At 35.1% G+C, this 19,673-nt stretch overlaps 1 protein-coding gene and 1 non-coding gene across 5 annotated transcripts in view; one reads left to right on the top strand and one right to left on the bottom strand.

Moving 5' to 3' along the window:
* Nucleotides 1–19,673, bottom strand: part of PTPRQ (protein tyrosine phosphatase receptor type Q) — a 291,398-nt gene that overhangs the window by 216,072 nt on the left and 55,653 nt on the right. For all 4 annotated transcript variants that reach the window (XM_065934147.1, XM_065934148.1, XM_065934149.1 and 1 more), the window contains exons 19-24: nt 13,718–13,878; nt 12,804–12,915; nt 11,900–12,126; nt 9,437–9,506; nt 2,327–2,526; nt 1,024–1,273 (exon numbers count right to left, since the gene is read on the bottom strand). In XM_065934147.1, the coding sequence (XP_065790219.1) occupies nt 1,024–1,273; nt 2,327–2,526; nt 9,437–9,506; nt 11,900–12,126; nt 12,804–12,915; nt 13,718–13,878 (1,020 nt within the window). The remainder of the gene's footprint in view (nt 1–1,023; nt 1,274–2,326; nt 2,527–9,436; nt 9,507–11,899; nt 12,127–12,803; nt 12,916–13,717; nt 13,879–19,673) is intronic.
* LOC136168009 (U6 spliceosomal RNA) lies at nt 16,788–16,893 on the top strand. The gene has a single exon (XR_010663176.1). It is a non-coding gene; the product is annotated as a U6 spliceosomal RNA (small nuclear RNA).

Genomic DNA, 19,673 nt, shown 5'->3' with positions numbered 1-19,673 from the left:
CTAAAAATTATCAATCATAACTGAATGTCTGCTATTATATATTTTGTCTTGTAGTGTGTAATACAGTGACATAACAGTATCTCAGCTGGTAAGAATCCGCCTGCAATGCAGGAGACCCCAGTTCCGCTCCTGAGTCAGGAAGATCCCCTCGAGAAAGGATAGGCTACCCACTCCAGTATTCTTCAGCTTCTTTGGTGGCTCAGACGGTATAGAATCCGCCCATAGTGTGAGAGACCTGGGTTTGATCCCTGGGTCAGGAAGCTCCCCCGGAGGAGGGCATGGCAGCCCACTCCAGTATTCTTGCCTGGAGAATCCCATGGACGGAGGAGCCTGGAGGGCTACAGACCATGGGGTCACAGAGTTGGACACGACTGAGCGACTAAGCCCAGCACTGCCTACATAATATAATTAAATATGCAAATACTATACCTAGAAATATGTACTCTTAGAATTTAGTAGTAATAACATCTAATAATGCTCATTTAGTACTAACACCATATCCACAATGAAGATGTCTCCATTCATCACATAAAGAAACTGCAGTACAGAGAAGATACAGGTAGGTAGGCATTTTCTAACTACTGTTTTTCTCTGATACTGAATGTTAATCACATGATATTCCTGCTACTGCAGGTGTTATCTCCACATCTGGTAACAGCAATATCAGTGAGAGAAGTCATCACCAGATGATAATGTAAAATGTAGACACACAGAGGCAATTATTAAAAATCCCTGAGATCACAGAATGATAAGAGCTGATCTTAAGAGCATGGTTATTAGCTCAACAATCTTTTCTTTCAAATCTCCTTTCTCCTTTTAGATGCTTATGTCAGTACCTTAAAAGAATATTGAAATTGAAGATGCCCCAAATGGCATGCCTATTATCCGTTATTAAGGAGAAAAAAGTTACTGAAAGAGAACGAAGATCTTTAACAAAAAGATCTACATGAAAAAAATTGAAAGATTATTCTATGAATAATTTAACTTTATTTCCTACAAAAAAATAGAAAAGAAAAACCATACCTGATTCGGGTGTTCTGACAATCGTACTATCAATATAACCTGCTTCAGTTGTAACAGCAGAAACTTCAAAAAGATACGTCGTATAAGGTCTCAAATTGGTCACTACAAAACTGATAGGCTCTTTCCACACAGAGCCAATCTTACTCCGTGACAACGTGCTAGATGAATACGTCGTACGAGATGGAGGCGTGACTCTCCCCAGGGTTGGCAAAGGGCTGGTTGTACTCCATAAAAAAGATTCATTATTCTCCTAGTGAATAAAATAAACATAAATGGGAAAATAATATATCCCTTGGTAAAGATGCGCGTGATTCATTTTTTGTTTATATTACAAATATTATTTTGTCCGTGTACTACTCGTTATAGCTACAGATAAATATGCTAGATTTTAATTATCCCCATGTATTATCTACAGACACATGGTTAATACCATTGTCCACAGTTTTAGAATAGAATGTGCTTATTTATACCTTAATCTTTCTTATGAATAGGATTTCATGTGACTTTGAATAAAGGTTTAACTACAGCAAAATGATTAATAAAAATTGTTTAAATCCACATTAAAAGCTTAAGAGCCAAACAGATAAACTTTTCTTTTCCTTTTGTGAAATTTCAAACATACATCACTGTCTTACTATTATGATCATTTTTCCCCATGAGTATTCAAAAGGTAACACCAAAAGAACATGTGGGTGTATGTTTATGTATATTAGAAATATATCTAAATTAAAAATATTTGTGACTTTCTTTAACTTAAAGCATTTAAAAGAAAAGTTATTTTGTTTGTCTTTTCATCATTAATTTTAAAAAAGCATAATTACAGTATTTCCAAGGATTTCACATCAGTGCTTAGAGTAGTAACAAATTCTTCACTAAAGATAATATACAACAAAAACAATCTAATTCCACAAATTTAGACTTTACTATTTTGATCCCTTCCTCTCCTGTCACATGGAAGGATTATCTTTTTCCCAGTGATATCCTATGCTTTCCTGCTTTAAGGCTTATAAAGTATCCTCCACCCTCACACAACCACCTACTTATTTCAAGGCCTATCACTAAGGCTATGCCTATCAAGTCTTTCCAGAGCTCCCTAAGGGATTTTTTTATATTTCACTCTTGAATTCTCAAACTCTTCTCTTATTTTACCTTGACTATAGCCAAGTGTATATAATATGATACTATAAGCAATCAAATAGCCAATAATCACTTTGGTAAAATACATAGTATCCAGATGCTGGGAGTTTCAAGATGTAATTTACCTAAAATTTTTGAGACATAGAAAATGTTCAATGAGACTTACATTACATTCTGGCAGCTTCCCAGTCAAAATGTCCTCTACTCTGATTGAAACATCCTTCACGACTATCCCACTTCTGGCATGTTTAACGCTAATCTTGAAGCTGGTAATTTTGCCATTTGGTTGCCGAGGTAAATACCAAATCAGGTTTACTGCTGAATAGTTAAAGGCCTCGACGGTGAGATTCACCACTTTTCCTGGAGCTGGGGACGTGTAAAGGATTGAAGGAGAAGAAAAATATTGTTATAAAACTTATAATGACATTTATATAATTTGAGAATGTTACAATTCCCATGTTATATAAAATTAAATATGTAATACATTGGATAAAATCTATTTGGGTAATACTTCTTAAAATATATACTTGGGTATACTTTTTAACCTGATTTTGCTTTAAATAACAAATTAGAAATTGGGCCCACAGACTTGTGTTTAAGAGGCAAATAAGCTTTTTTTCAGGATTAATAGGTCAATAAATCCATCAATAAGCTATTTCAAATAAGTCTGAAAAATATTCAGTCGGATTAATAGTTGTTTGTGGTTATATCAGTTTGAATAATGACTATCTTACCATCTGATATACTTAGGAATTATGTAAATTCCTTAGATAATGAAGAAGCAGCAAATTCTTAGATAATGAAGAAGTGGCAAATTCAAACAATTATCCAACCATTTGCACAAAAATCACATTTCTGGAGTATAAGTAAATAACCAGTGTCTAATATAAAGTGGATACCGCCAATTGGTTGTGATTACTATATTTTAACCTTTATACACCCTCAAACTCAACTCTCATCAGAACTCATGATACCTTGTTATTAAATATTAGTAATCTGCATAATAATAAACTGTGGACTATTTTAATTGGGATGACCATTAATTCAAGGTTAACTGTAGAAAACTGACAAAGTAAATAATCGATGTCCTTTAGAATATAGAACAACCATGACAAGTCACTGCCAAAAGAAAAAAAAAGATAAGATGTTTGAGATAAAACATGCCGAGTATTAAGAAATCAAATAACTAGAGAGTATTAAGAAACCAAATAACTGAGAGAGGAATATCAAGATGTGATCTGAAAATGAAAGCCATATAAAGTATGTAAGAAAGTTGGGCCCTGGGAAGAGGAGGTGTATGTGAATGATATGAATTAAAGAGCAGGAAATAAGAAACTTAACAACAGCTGCATTTTAATGAAAAAAAAAAAATAACAATTTGGGATGATGACTAATCATTAATAATGGATGACATAATGGAGAGAAATTTTTTTCTTCAAGGGAATTTATCAATGGAATTAAAGCTCAAGAAGGACAATGACAATATGATAAGTCTCTAATACTAAAGATTTACCACTAAAATTTCTTTTGGGTAGATAAAATATAATAAAACAAAAAGTCTGTCAAATATCTAATGCTATAGAACTATAATAACCAAAGCTTTTGCCATTAATATTAATCACTGTTTTAAATTTCTTTGTCTAAAGTATGTAAATTTTGTAAAAATGCCTGAAGTTTGTATTAATAGCAGACTGCATACAAACTGGCACATTTCCAAATCTACCTTGGCAATCATGAGAATCTGCTCAAGTGTAGAAATATTTGAATTTATAAGGTAACCAAACTTTACAAACTCCAAAGTATGATTTCAAAATATCTTCTAAAGCAAACTCAATATAATCGATAAAAATTAATTAAATCTGTTAAACAACATTTAGTGAAAAAGAGGTTTTCTTATTAACTTTACATTATTTTTGCCCCAGTAAAATCTATGTTTTCTTTTTTTGACTTGATGGTTTCTGAAGACTAATTCTGGCTCTTTTTTGTAGCTGACAGGTCTTCGTGTACTTTAAATACTCTCGTTTCTACCTCTGGACTTTTAGGTACCAAAATCCCATCATCTCTTGATTTTTATAGATTGAATTTATCCATCTTGCTCCAAGTAAAGATATGATACTAAAGTAAAAAATTCTATTTATAAAGTCATATCATCTTTCAGATAGGCCTTTCACACACTTTGAGGTCATAGCTAAACAAATAAATATACAAGTATGTGAAACTAACTAAAACTTTTCAAAATGTACACTATACAAAACATACATTTTCTTGAACCAGAAAAAAATCTTTCTAAATAAAATACAGAGACTTCTGTAAAGAATTTTCCTACATTACTAAGGATCCATCAAGTTAAAAATGAAGGTACAAGGGATATTTCTAATATTTTAAAGCTAAAATAAATTCTACATTTGTCTGAAATAATGCTGCATGGGGAGTTAAAAAGTTGAGATTTTGTACTTGTGGATGTAATATCAGCTTAGAATGGTATAATGGGCTAACTCTGAATACTTCAGGAGTATTTTTATTCATGGAGACAGAAATTATCTCTGGCTTAATAATAGTAAATGCAATTTATTTATTCCACAGAAATTTTCATTAAATTTGAGTTCTGCGTAACTTAAGTGATTAAAAGGAGGCTTTGGGGGGAAAAATTGGACATAACTGATCCAGCTAAACTTAGGTTTACATTTTAATCTCAACATTTTTTAAAAAATGATAAGGTAAGAGTGATCATGTGATTATGTAATTTCTCCAAGAAAACACAGCAAGTCAGAAACAGAATGAAACTCCCATTCCAGGATTATTTCAATGCCAACCTAGAGTGTTAGTTTGTCCCAGTCATAATTTTCAAGAGAGAGAATGACTCTAGAAATTATGTCAGTTAGCAGAATATAAAATATATAAAGTTCAAAATGCTGTCAAGTTGAAATCATAATCTGAAATCATAATGTACCAGGTTTGCTAAGATGAGTGTTTTTAAAAAAGGCCAAGCTATTTGTAAAGTCATTCAAAAATTATTCCAATTATTTTCCCTAAAAGTGTAAGTCATAAATTGTCTTTCATATCCTAATGAATATTTAATCTTAAAAATAATAATTTTCTCAATTTTTAGTTGTGCTAATAATCTGAATATAAGTAGGTTCAATATCAGTAATAGATTTCAAGAATCATTACTTTCTAATTTTAAATAAACTCTAGAATTTTCTCTTAATTCTTCCTATGGCATAGAGCAGGTATTCACCTGCTTCTCTCAATGGGGTCTAAAGTAAGAACCGGACATAAAGCTTGTCACATGTTTCTTTTAACACCGACAACTGAATAATCCTCTCAAGATACACAGGGTCCATTTCAGTTTATCCCATTGGCAATGAACTGCTGGAAGATTTTTATCTTTAAATATAAAAAATATCTACAGTTATATAAAAGTATAGAACAGTCATGTATGACCTAAATAAAATCTCATGATGATACAGTGGAAGGGAGAAACAGATTTAAGGGGCTAGATCTGACAGACAGAGTGCCTGATGAACTATGGATGGAGGTTTGTGACACTGTACAGGAGACAGGAATCAAGATCATCCCCAAGAAAAAGAAATGCAAAAAAGCAAACTGGCTGTCTGAGGAGGTCTTACAAATAGCTGTGAAAAGAAGGGAAGCCAAAAGCAAAGGAGAAAAGGAAAGATATACCCATTTGAATGCAGTTTCAAAGAATAGCAAGGAGAGATTAAAAAAGCCTTCCTCAGTGATCAGTGCAAAGAAATAGAGGAAAATGATAGAGTGGGAAAGACTAGAGATCTCTTAGAGAAAATTAGATACCAAGGGAACATTTCATGCAGAGATGGGCTCCATAAAGGACAGAAATGGCAGGGACCTAACAGAAGCAGCAGATATTAAGAAGAGGTGGCAAGAATACACAGAAGAACTGTACAAAAAAGATATTCATGACCCAGATAATCACGATGGTGTGACCACTCACCTAGAGCCAGACTTCCTGGAATGTAAAGTCAAGCAGGCCTCAGGAAGCATCACTACAAACAAAGCTAGTGGAGGTTATAGAATGCCAGTTGAGCTATTTCAAATCCTGAAAGATGATGCTGTGAAAGTGCTGCACTCAATATGTCAGCAAATTTGGAGAAATCAGCAGTGGCCACAGGGCTGGAAAAGGTCAGTTTTAATTTCAATCTCACAGAAAGGCCATGCCAAAGAACGTTCAAACTACTGCACAATTGCACTCATCTCACACACTAGCAAAGTAATGCTCAAATTCTCCAAGCGAGGCTTCAGCCATACGTGAACGGTGAACTTCCAGATGTTCAAGCTGGTTTTTAAAAAGGCAGAGGAACCAGAGATCAAATTGCCAACATCTTCTGGATCATCAAAAAAGCAAGAGAGGTCCAGAAAACCATCTATTCCTGCTTTATTGACTATGCATAAACCTTTGATTGTGTGGATCACAATAAACTGTGGAAAATTCTGAAAGAGATGGGAATACCAGACCACCTGACCTGCCTCTTGAGAAACCTGTATGCAGGTCAGGAAGCAACAGTTAGAACTGGACATGGAACAACAGACTGGTTCCAAATAGGAAAAGGAGTATGTCAAGGCTGTACCCCTCTTATTTAACTTATACGCAGAGTACATCATGAGAAATGCTGGGCTGGAGGAAGCACAAGCTGGAATCAAGATTGCTGGGAGAAATATCAATCACCTCAGATATGCAGATGACACCACCCTTATGGCAGAAAGTGAAGAAGAACTAAAAATCCTCTTGATGAAAGTGAAAGAAGAGAGTAAAAATGTTGGCTTAAAGCTCAACATTCAGAAAACTAAGATCATGGCATCTGGTCCCATCACTTCATGGCAAATAGATGGGGAAACAATGGAAACAGTGACTGACTTTATTTTTCTGGGCTCCAAAATCACTGCAGATGGTGATTGCAGCCATGAAATTAAAAGACACTTACTCCTTGGAAGGAAAGTTATGACCAACCTAGACAGCATATTAAAAAGCAGAGACATTACTTTGCCAACAAAGGTCCATCTAGTCAAAGCTATGCGTTTTGCAGTGGTCATCTATGGATGTAAGAGTTGGACTATAAAGAAAGCTGAGTGCAGAAGAATTGATGCTTTTGAACTGTGGTGTTGGAGAAGATTCTTGAGAGTCCCTTAGAGTGCAAGGAGATCCAACCAGTCCATCCTAAAGGAGATCAGTCCTGGGTGTTCATTGGAAGGACTGATGTTGAAGCTGAAACTCCAATACTTCAGCCACCTGATGAGTAAAGCTGACTCATTTGAAAAGACCCTGATGTTGGGTAAGATTGAGGGCAGGAAGAGAAGGGGATGACAGAGGATGAGATGGTTGGATGGCATCACCGATGGACATGGGTTTGGGTGGACTCTGGGAGTTGGTGATGGACAGGGAGGCCTGGCATGCTGTGGTTCATGGGGTCGCAAAGGGTCAGGCACAACTGAGCAACTGAACTGAACTGAATAGTATAGAAACTTTTTTATAGTACTTCTCTAGTCTATTACTTGGGCTTCCCTGGTGGCTCAGATGGTTTAAAGAATCTGCCTGCAATGCAGGAGACCTGAGTTCGATCCCTGGGTTGGAAGGATCCTCTATAGAAGGGAATGGCAACCCACTCCAATATTCTTGCCTGGAGAATTTCATGGACAGAGGAGCCTCGTGGGCTACAGTCCACGGAGTTGCAGACTTGTAAAGGACTGAGTGAGTAACCCTTCAATCTGTTACTTAGTAACACATTTTTTTTAATCTTATCCCACTAGAAGATAAACTTCACTGAAGATATTTGCTGTTGATTGGAGATGCCATTATTTACTACTTTTCTATTTATTGCTTCTACTTGCTGTTATGAATAAACAGCCAGATTACTAACTAAATAAATTACTTCCATTCCGTAACAGCTTATTTTTATCACAAATGCTATATTCTACTAGGCTAATATATGCAATAAAAACCAAATAAATGTGTTATATGTCAAGCTATTCAAGTGGAGAAAAATTAATTTGTTGGCAATAAAGACGGATAGAAGGAAATAGGGGTTATTTTAAAAGGTGTAGTCAGGAAAGGTAAAGTGAGATTTGCATCAACTGGGCAGAGAGTTCTATGGATATTTGTTTAGCCACATCTGACTCTCTGCAAAGTGGGTTGCCATCTTCCTCCTCCAGGGAATCCTCCCGACCCAGGGATTAAACCTGCGTCTCCTGCAATGCAGGCAGATTCTTTATCTGCTGAGCCATTGAGGAAGCCCCTGTGGATATTTAGTGAAGCAGTACTCCAGGCAGGAGGAACAGCAAGAGAAAAGATCCTAAGGTGGAAGATGAGTGTGACTGGAGTGGATGGAGGCAGGTGGAGAATAGGAAGAGATAATGCAGCGAGGATTAAGGGCACCCAGAGCACTGTAGGACATGGGAAGGACTCAGGTTCTTGCTCTGAATGAGACAGGAGCCATGTTAGGAAGAGAGAAGGAACGGTAGTCTAGTTTCTGCTTTAAAAGGTGATGTGACCCTTGTGGGGAGAGTACACTATAGGCAGCTAAGCTAGAAATAGGAAAACCAGTGAAGAGGCATTCAAGTGATCAGGCAAGAAATGATGATAGATTACAAAGGGTGATTAACACAGGGGTTAGATTCAGGATATATTTTGATATAATGCTGGCAGGATTTCTTGATAGATTATACAGTACTACTGACTGATTGCAATCAAGGATGATGTCAAATTTTTATTCTCAGTCACTGCGAAAATGGAGGTAGCTTAAGTTGGTTTGGTAATGACTGCAAGGTATAGAATAATATGATAACCATTACAATCCATATTTCAAAAACTCTAATGTCATAATAATACTTATGATTTGATTTTAAAATGCAGGATGCAAATTTGCATAAATGGCACAAGCCAATTTTCACTAATATATAGTCACAAAGACATATATTCATAGGAGAAAAAAGATCAGCCAGAAATGTATGTTTTTATATAACAGGGCCATGGATAACTTTCATTTTGGGTTTTTTTTTTTTTGTATTTTGGGGTATTTTTAAGTTTTCTAAGATAGCACTTAGTGTTTTTACCATCAGAAAGAATAATATATATTTTAATGAATAAATTCACTATCCAAGAAGACTCTAAAAGTAATTGAATGGCCATGCTGTTGAAAATTCTATGCATTTTAGTGCCATATTTTGTTTATATCCCTATTTATTTTAAATGATGAAAACTCCTAACTAAGTTAATTCAGAATAAATGATTTAGGAAAATTACCACTTTCTGCAGTTTGGAAGAGAAATGGGTCACTAAACACTCCAATGCCAGCACTGTTTTCTGCAGCAACCTAAAATAGACCACAAAAATTACATTCAAGCTTTATACTCTAATTAAACAGAGTCTGAAATAGTAAAACTTTGATTTGTCCATAAGATAAATGATAAAGATACTTTCCCCTCTAATTCCTAACAATAATCTCGAAGCAGAAGCAAATATAGAGCTACTCAGTATTTCCATTTCCCTTAAGTGAATATTTGCAACATAGTCTGAATCAACAGATTTCTCAGATTCCTCATAGAGAAATTAATAATCAAGTTTAATGTCTATTAGTAGCAATAACAATTTCAGTTACTATTTATTAAGCAACTTCTGTACACTTAGAAATTGACTAGGGATTTTACACTTTTCATTTTATCCACATAATCAAAGTACAAGGAATTATTGTCAATATTCTACATATGAGAAAACTGGTTGAGAGAGGTCATGTAACTTGCCCCATGTCACAGGAATAAGTGGCAGAATCAGAATTCATTTGAAGTTGTGTTTACTTCTAAAGCTCAATTTCTTTCTACTATATTCTCTCTAAGACACCATGATTATTTCTGTAATGAACATGAGACCATAAACACGGTGTCTGACTTTAGCGTTTACAATCTAATTAGGCAAATTTTAAAAATAAATAGGTAATCATTTAGACTAAATAGTCTAGAATTTAAAAGATAGAAACTATTTTGGCTTGAAATATCTAGTCAAATACGCTAGAATAGACAGAGAAAGTGTCATAAATGAGAACTCTTAAGCTTTTCCAAATGCCATAACTGTAATAAGACAGTCCTGGTTTAAATTGCACCTCTACCAATTTTCAGATAAAAAGGTTATCCTATTTTCCTTTACTTTAAAATGGAAACAATATATCGATGTCATAAGATGATTCTGAATACTAAATGAAATAACAATATAAAATACTAAACAGGATTTTCCCCATATCATGTAGATTTGATATTGATATCTGAAGATACCAAATATACCATTTCAAATGCCCTTTGAGATTCTGCAATGGTTAACATATATTTGAACAGAATAAAAGTCACTACAGTGGTTAATAAAGTGTAGGGTAAATAAGAGAATAGGGGCTTCCCTACAGTCCTGAAATAAGATAATTCAAAGGAATAAAAATTTAAATTCTGTAAAAATAGATCTAAGCAGAATGAGGTTGGCTAAATTACCTTTCTATCAGTAACAGCTTCTTACATCACATTAAAAGATAATCTTTATTATTTTGAATACCATATCTTAACATATAAATTAATTTGAGTATGAGCTTATGACAGAAAATATCTGTGCCAAATAATTTTCAGGTGTCAGTTAGAAAAAGGTTGCCTACTCTTTAACTCATGTTTCTGCAGAGAAAGAGCCATCAGATCTTTGATTTTTACCACTGCATAAGTAAAAGCATCTATATTTTTCTTTTGTCATGTGGGGGGTGCATACTCTTGGTATGCCTACTCTCCTGTTATTATGATATTTGATTCTGCAAATAGGCATACTTGCAGTTAGATTTTAAAAACAGGTGTCTCTTATCATTTCTTCTGTTTAGATGGTCATCTCAGTTATGTATGATCACGTATTTACACAGCTTTTTCTCTTGAGTCAAGACTAAAGAACATATTGACATTATACTGAAAACAGGGAGGGATGAGAAAATGCCTGTATTCTTTACTGCCCGCTGGAAACACCGTGTGTGTGTATTGCTCTGTCGTATCCAACTCTTGGCGATCCCATGGACTGCAGTTCGCCTTGCGTCTCCTACATAGGCAGGCGGATTTTTCTACCACTAGCGTCACCACATGCCTCTTAACTGTAAACGTTTTCATATGGCCTAACTAATATAAAAGACTGCTTTTCGCATGCTCTTCTTTAATATTTTAATAAAGTGTTCTTAGATTTTGTATATTTAGGCATACATTTTTTGTAAACATAAAAGAGATCATACACATCCAGGAACCATTTGTTGAATGGAACCAATTTGAATCTGTTGTTCTTAGAGAAACTGGTTCTTTAGAAACCTTCAAATCATTATCCAAAATTACAATAACATGGAAATATAAATGGATTAAGAGAAAAATTACAAAGCTAACTTCAAATTTGATTAAAAAGTAGAATATATGTGCTTACAAAACCTATTAAACTTTAATTTTTTAAAGTCACTAAACTAATGCTTTCTAAAATAGATATATTATATAAATACACACACACACACACACACACACACACACACACACACACACACACAAAGATCATAATGTTTGTTCAAGTTTTAAAAGCCCAGATGGGCAATGAGGACATGATTCAGATGAACATTCTTCAAGTCTCTTGCTGCAAAAGCTTGACCTGTTGGGATAAAACTCCTTCACTTTTAAAATGAATGAAATATTTTAATATTATTTACAAAATAATTACCTTGATTTCATATGTTGTTCCAGGATTAAGATTAGTAAGAAGAACTTCCAGACTGTCTGGTTTTGTTCTAACTTGTGTATACGTTGCCTGCATCCATGGACAAACTTCCTTATATTTTACAATGTAAGATATAATTCTCCCATTTGGATTAGGTGGTGTATTCCAAGACAGAAGAATCCCAGCAGAACCGACTCTTTCCCCTGCCAGGAAGACTGGAGGCCCCGGTTCTATTTTTCAAAAAATGCGTGTTGTTATAATGTCAATCAATTATTATATTTTCACAAACATATGTAAGAAAAATATTTACAAACTGTAGACTTTTAAAGTTCCCAAAGACTAAGTGTCTCATAAGTGTAAGTTTATCCTCCCTAGAGCTTTGCTACCCCGAGAAAAAATGATTAAATGCTATGGGGAATACCAAAAACATTCTTTTATAAGAATGTGAAAAATGGAATGTTACTAAATACTACATGCCAAATATAGTTTTAATGCCAAATCATTTTTCAGAAACACTCACTTGATGCAAGGCTTATACACAAACACTAAGAAAGCAAGAACCAACCTTACAAAAGGAGTAATTCTTTTGGAGCGAGTATAGTGAGTTTATTTTCATGGTTTTGTATTATTTAAATATTACCATTAACAATGTCTCTGATCCGTTTCACAAACAAGTATGGAAAAATTATCTTTGCTCCTTGAAAGTAGAGGAAGATAAAGACCCAGCGGAATGCAGGTTCTAAACAGATCACTTTCTTAAGTTTCCATTCAGCTTTAATTACTCAACTGTTTTCATGCATTCAGTGCATATTGCCACTGTAAATAGCTCCATCCAATAGATTTATAAAGGGTTCAAATACTTTGTAAAAAAAAAAAAAAAGAAAGAAAATAGAAAACATATACTTACTTGTCACATTTGTTGTCACTGTTCTACTAACAGGTGAGCTATATGTTGTAGCAGAAATGGAAGAGATGGTTACGTCATACTGTGTACCAGGAACAGCATTAGAAACATCAGCCTAAAACACCAAAAACAGATGACTGTGTTAAAAATTCTGAAATGTAGGAAAGCTAAAGCAATAAATCCATCAAAATCAAAAAAGTAAAGTTAGCACTTCACTACATAACTTGTACTATTTACCACAATGTGTTTCCTATTATTGTAAAAATATACATTTGTTATAGCAGAAATATTTACCAAATAACATGCAATAAAAGCTTACAAAACAGACTACATTATCAAAGACTAAATCAGTAATTCTATCAATCCTAGTTCATTGTCACGATTATTCAAGAGTCCTAAGAAATCTATAGTCCATTGATTAGCCCTGGTATTTAACAGTGTGCATAAAATACCTGTGTCTCTGAAGTTCCAATAAAAAGTAAAAGGAAAATGATAAGAAAATCCATCATTATCACATTTTTCAGGCAGTAGAATCACATTGATGGCTCTAGAGAGAAATGTTGCCTGCATTAATGATTTAAAGACAGATCCTCCTGGCAAGTGCACAATTAATGAGCCTGGATTACTCAATAGCTCTGCCCTTTCTTTGTTAAACTATTCATGAACCCTTGGATGGTTGGCTGTAGGTTCAGGGTAGACTTAAAAAAAAAAAAACAGGCATTGCTAAGGTAACAGTCTGCCAATACTGAAACTACACTCATCAATTCAGCATCAGTGTTTGTGTCTTCATCTCATGCTTTTAAAGAGGCTCCAAGGAGGAAGTTTTCATGGTGGATGAGCTTCATAAACAATTTTCCTATTTGGACTAAATATAAAATACAAGTTGGCTTGGCCAAGTATGATAATGAAAACAATACCTGATATTCTCCACCTCCAAGATCTCTGATAGTAACAAAGCCACTGTCAGGAACAAGATCCACATGAAACCTGTCCACGTGGCCAGAGGGTAGGCTCCAGTGCAGAGAAAAGGAATGTGCAGAAATATTGAAAGCTTTAAGTTTCTTGGGTTTTTCCGGTTCTGGTAATGAAAAATAGAGGTTTAGAATAGAGTTATCCTCCTAAACTTTCAAAGGAAAAAGGAAAATCAATGGTTTAAGGGCCAGGTTTCAAAACAACCTCATTGTTAGAAAGTGTCAGAGCCTTTACATTATTGCTAACCCTCTGTAGGTGTTAGGCATGCATATCTTTTAAAATGTCTAGTTTTAAGTTTAATTAACAGAAATGATATATCAATTTATGTATCTGTTTCTGGGATATTCCTTATCTACTAAAATCTGTTGATTGACCAGATTGTTTTTTAAAGCTTATGTTCTAACTAAAAAATCAAATCATTTTAAAAACAAGTAGGTACAAAATACTTACGCAATTACCTGGATATTTATCAAACAGAAAATAATTTGAAAAAAATAACGAAATATGCCAAACTTTTAAAAAGATACATTTATGATGAATATTTAGTTAGGTGTTTCTTTAAAAGAAAAGTTTTCATATTGGAAATGAAAACAAGATAATTTTTAAACAATAACTAGTAATTGTCCTAGCCATTGCAACCATATTTTTTTCTACCTTTTCTTTCACTATTTCCAAAGTTTTGTTTATGCTGCCTGTACCTACTTGCAGGGAGTTTTCCACATAAAGTTCTTTGGATTGGTTGCAGGTGAGTCAAGTTTGCACTCTCTTATCTTTAGTGCAGATTCCAGGCAAACAATATAGGGGGAGGGAGATTATGAAGCTAAGCATGTGAAAAACATCCTGATACAGATCCACTCTAACACCATTTCCAAAAGAAAGGAGTCTGGAATTAGTCATTGAACTCCGTTTATCATTTTAACACTCCCTTTTCCACCAGAAGTGATTTGAAAATCAATATATTTAAAAAATTAATTGTACATTTCCTAACATAACTGATAGGGCACATTGCATAAAATACATATCTTAATAGGCAATTTCCTAGTGTATTTGGCGGGGGGCAGGGGTGGGGCATAGAATGTTTTTTCTTTATCTCCTTTGAAAAATTCCTTCAATGGTTATAATGTAACCATCTCGCTAGTGCGTGCTAAGTCGCTTCAGTCATGTCCAACTCTGTGTGACCTTATGGACTGTAGCCAATCAGGTTCCTCTGTCCGTGGGATTCTCCAGGCAAGAATACTGGAGTGGATTGCTGTGCCCTCCCCCAGAGGATCTTCTCGACCCAGGGATCAAACCTGTGTCTCTTCTACCTGAATTGGCAGGCGAGTTCTTTACCACTAGTGCCACATGGGAAGCCCAGTGACTGAAGATAATATTGATCAATTAATTTTCACATGACATCCTCAAAGACACAAACATTCTCTAGGCATCACCTCCCAACTGCCTATGCAGTGGGCACCACAGTTTCATAATAACTCTTTAGAAATACGGCACATCTAAGGTGAAAGATGTGCTTTCTAAGGTGATCAGAGAAATACCCAGTTTGTGATGGGCACAATTTCTTCATTGGGCATAGCTGCTGGCATTTTTCCTGGATGATTCTGCACACAGATCTATGTCCTCTGTATTCTCACGCTTGAGAGAAAAGGCCTTTATTCTCCTCACCAGTTTGTGTTAAAATAGACAAAGGTTTAACATGACAGAAGTCCAACCACTACTCACACTTACTGATTGTGAGGGCTAATACTATTTCCTCAAGAGTCCTAAAAAAGTATCTAACATTCAAGAAGCCTTACTCAAGAAACAAGAAAAAGAGCTGGAATGAGACTTTGAAAGAAAAATGAATATAGAAGTAAAGGGCTGTTTACTAAGACGGTGGTGAGGAAGAGAGGATGCAGTTTCCCGGACAGTCTACAATTACACGCTGAAGAACTCTTGGCCAAGGATGAAGTCTGTCTCACCAAGAGCAGGAAGAATATATTTGTCTGGATATCTTCCAATCTGATAAAAAAAAGGGAAGGCCTGAAAGCTTCAGGACAGTTTGGTAAACGCCTCTCAAAGCAAAGTGAATAGAAGCCCTGCAAATGGACAGAAAATAAAGTGACGGAGGAAAACCAGACTGAGGTGTGGGACCACTTAGGAAAGAACCGTCTGATGGTCATGCAGGCCACAATAAAATTTTAGATTTTTTTTCCCCTAAATGCAATGGAAAACACTGAAAAATTTTAAGCAGAAAGTCAATCTGACTTATTTTTAATTTTACAAGATTACCCCAGAAGATGGGAGATAAACTGGTGGAAGGCAACAGTGGCAGCATGAGGCCAATTAATAGGATTCTGTGGTTCTGAGCTGAGGGGAGGGAGGCTTGCCCTCAGGAAAAGGGAGGAGAGGTGAAGTGATACTTCAGTCATTGCGCGAGTGGAGCTTTCTGGACAAGAACTGAAAGTTTCAATTAATGAAACAGATCCCACTATAAGTACATGATTTGTATCCCGTGGAATTTAATCTCTGAAAAGGTAGAAAAATATGAAGCAAAAATATCACTCTCAAATCAATTGTTACTAACCAATAAAATCAAGTTGTGTGGTAGCTTTTGAGTTATATATATATATCTTATATATATATATCATATATATCTTTGAGTTTTATATATATATCTCACATTGTGTTTAATTAATATATATCTTATATATCATATATATCTTTGAGTTTTTTATATATATATATATATATATATATATATATATCTCACATTGTGTTCAATTTAATTAGGGCTAGCAAGAGTAATTCTAGGCCTAGTTAATTTTTTAGATCAGAATTTTCCAAAAATTATTCCTTAGTACCCTAAATCCCTACAGTTTAATAGATGTCAGTGATCAAACCATTTTGTCAAATAATTTCTTTTTTACATGAAACAGCTTCCTTTATTGCAGGTTAACTCAGTCTTAAGTTTAAATATGTGACTTGTGCTTCTCTAAAGTAGCACAATCTGATTAAAATACAAGATAAACCACACTAGTGCTCACTTTGGCAGCACATATACTAAAATTGGAACAATACAGAGAAGATCAGCATGGCCCCTGAGCAAGGATGACACCAAATTTGTGAAGCGTTCCATATTTTTACTAGAACACTTTCTAACACCATACACAAAAATAAACTCAAAATGGATTAAAAATCTAAATGCAAGACCAGAAACTATAAAACTCTTAGAGGAGAACATAGGCAAAACACTCTCCAACATTAATCACAGCAAGATCCTCTATGACCCACCTCCCAGAATATTGGAAATAAAAGCAAAAATAAACAAATGGGACCTAATGAAACTTAAACGCTTGTGCACAACAAAGGAAACTATAAGCAAGGTGAAAAGACAGCCTTCAGAATGGGAGGAAATAATAGCAAATGAAGAAACAGACAGAGAATTAATCTCAAAAATATACAAGCAACTCCTGAAGCTCAATTCCAGAAAAATAAATGACCCAATCAAAACACGGGCCAAAGATCTAAACAGACATTTCTCCAAAGAAGACATACAGGGCAACAAACACATGAAAAGATGCTCAACATCACTCATTATCAGAGAAATGAAAATTAAAACCTCAATGAGGTACCATTACACGCCAGTCAGAATGGCTGCTATCCAAAAGTCTACAAGCAAATAAATGCTGAAGAGGGTGTGGAGAAAAGGGAACCCTCTTACACTGTTGGTGGGAATGCAAACTAGTACAGCCACTATGGAAAACAGTGTGGAGATTTCTTAAAAAACTGGAATTAGAACTGCCATATGACCCAGCAATCCCACTTCTGGGCATACACACCGAGGAAACCAGATCTGAAAGAGACACGTGCACCCCAATGTTCATCGCAGCACTGTTTATAATAGCCAGGACATGGAAGCAACCTAGATGCCCATCAGCAGATGAAAGGATAAGGAAGCTGTGGTACATATACACCATGGAATATTACTCAGCCGTTAAAAAGAATTCATTTGCATCTGTTCTAATGAGGTGAATGAAACTGGAGCCCATTATACAGAGTGAAGTAATCCAGAAAGATAAAGACCAATACAGTATACAAACGCATATATATGGAATTTAAAAAGATGGTAATGATAACCCTATATGCAAAACAGAAAAAGAGACACAGATGTACAGAACAGACTTTTAGACTCCATGGGAGAAGGCGAGGGTGGGATGTCCTGAGAGAACAGCACTGAAACAAGTAAATTATCAAGGGTGAAACAGATCACCAGCCCAGGTTGGATGTATGAGACAAGTGCTCGGGGCTGGTGCACTGGGAAGACCCAGAGGGATGAGATGGGGAGGGAGGAGGGAGGGGGATCGGGATGGGGAACACATGTAAATCCATGGGTGATTCATGTCAATGTATGGCAAAAACCACCACAATATAAACAAAATTTTAAAAAGATAAACAACATTAAAGAAATAAAAAGAAAAATGTAAAGTTAATTTAAAAAATATATTTTATCTAACACAAAATATAAAAAATATCTTTTCACATATAATCAATATGAAGTTATTAATGAGGTGGTCACTTTTTTTCATACTAAATCTTTGAAATCCCCTGTGTCGCTCACACTTAGAGCCCATCTGAGTTTGGACAAGTCTGGACTAGTCGCTTTTCAAGGCTCAGTAGTTGTGTGTTGCTAATCACTGCCTACTGGACAGTGCAGTTCTAAAGCATCTCTCAACTCTTCCCCTTGGTATTTCAGTAAATTTACCTCAGCTGCATTTTGAGAAGATGAGAAAAAACACAAGTGTGATCCTATGATGTCTACATAGGAAAAGAGTTCAAAAGAGTTAAAAGGACCACACATACTAAGTTCTGATACAAGCTATGGTGGATTAACCTTTGAGATGCAGAGTAAGAAGAGATTCCAAATGGAAAAGTGAGCTTCTTAGGCAGCTGCTCAGTAGATTGTGATTCTTAAAAGAGTGCATACGAAATGATAGCACAACGGTACACACCATGAGATACCCATAAAGGGTCACACACGCCTATCAGAACAGTGCTAAGGAAACAGGGCCTACAGTGGACAGGTATTTTAAAGGAAAAAGTGAAGACTTAAAAACACACCATTATTATTAACTTTTATTATACTTCCCATGTACCGACACTGTATATGATAAGCTTTCAACATCACGTTCGAGTCTTTTAATGATTTATCATAGCTTGGGCATAATATATGTTCTGACCAAGGAAATATCAGACATGCAGAATAGTAAGAAAATTCATATCTAGTTTATAACACACTATGCACTGCTCTAAACTTTTTCACTGATTGTCTTATGTAACCACTGTAACAAATCATAAGGAGATACTATGATCACTGCCAATTAAAAAGGAGAAAGTTGAGGAACAAAGAATGTAGGTAACTTCAGTGAGGTCTCAAAGAAATAGGTAAATAGTAGGTCCAGGGCTTGGACCCAGAAGCAACATCTTCAGAGCTCGAGTTTCGATCACCATGAGAACTGCACTCTCATAACCCTCACAAAGTGGCTTATGAACAATAGCAGATGAAGAAATTCTAAACATATTAGCATTTTAGAAAGGATTCAAGCATTAAATAGGATGACATAAATTTTTCTTTCAAATCTAAGATGATTAGTTGAGGTGACCTCAACTGTCAAAATATGTCCAATGTTAAGGCAACATATATTTATCAAGTTCCTTTAGTTTCCGCATACTTTGAAAATGGACTAGGTATAAATTGTAAACAAAATAAACATCTTGAGACTTGACTGGCAGTCCAGTGATTAATACTTCGTCTTCAATGCAAGTTTGATCTCTGGTTGGGGAGTTAAGATCCCCCATATCTTGTGGCCAAAAAACCAAAACAAAATAGAAGCAATATGGTAACAAATTCAATAAAGAATTTTT

The sequence above is a fragment of the Muntiacus reevesi genome, chromosome 4 (assembly GCF_963930625.1).
Source record: "Muntiacus reevesi chromosome 4, mMunRee1.1, whole genome shotgun sequence".
NCBI lineage: Eukaryota > Metazoa > Chordata > Mammalia > Artiodactyla > Cervidae > Muntiacus > Muntiacus reevesi.
The sequence above is the reverse complement of the archived record's forward strand: the minus strand, read 5'-3'. Positions and strand labels throughout refer to the sequence as shown.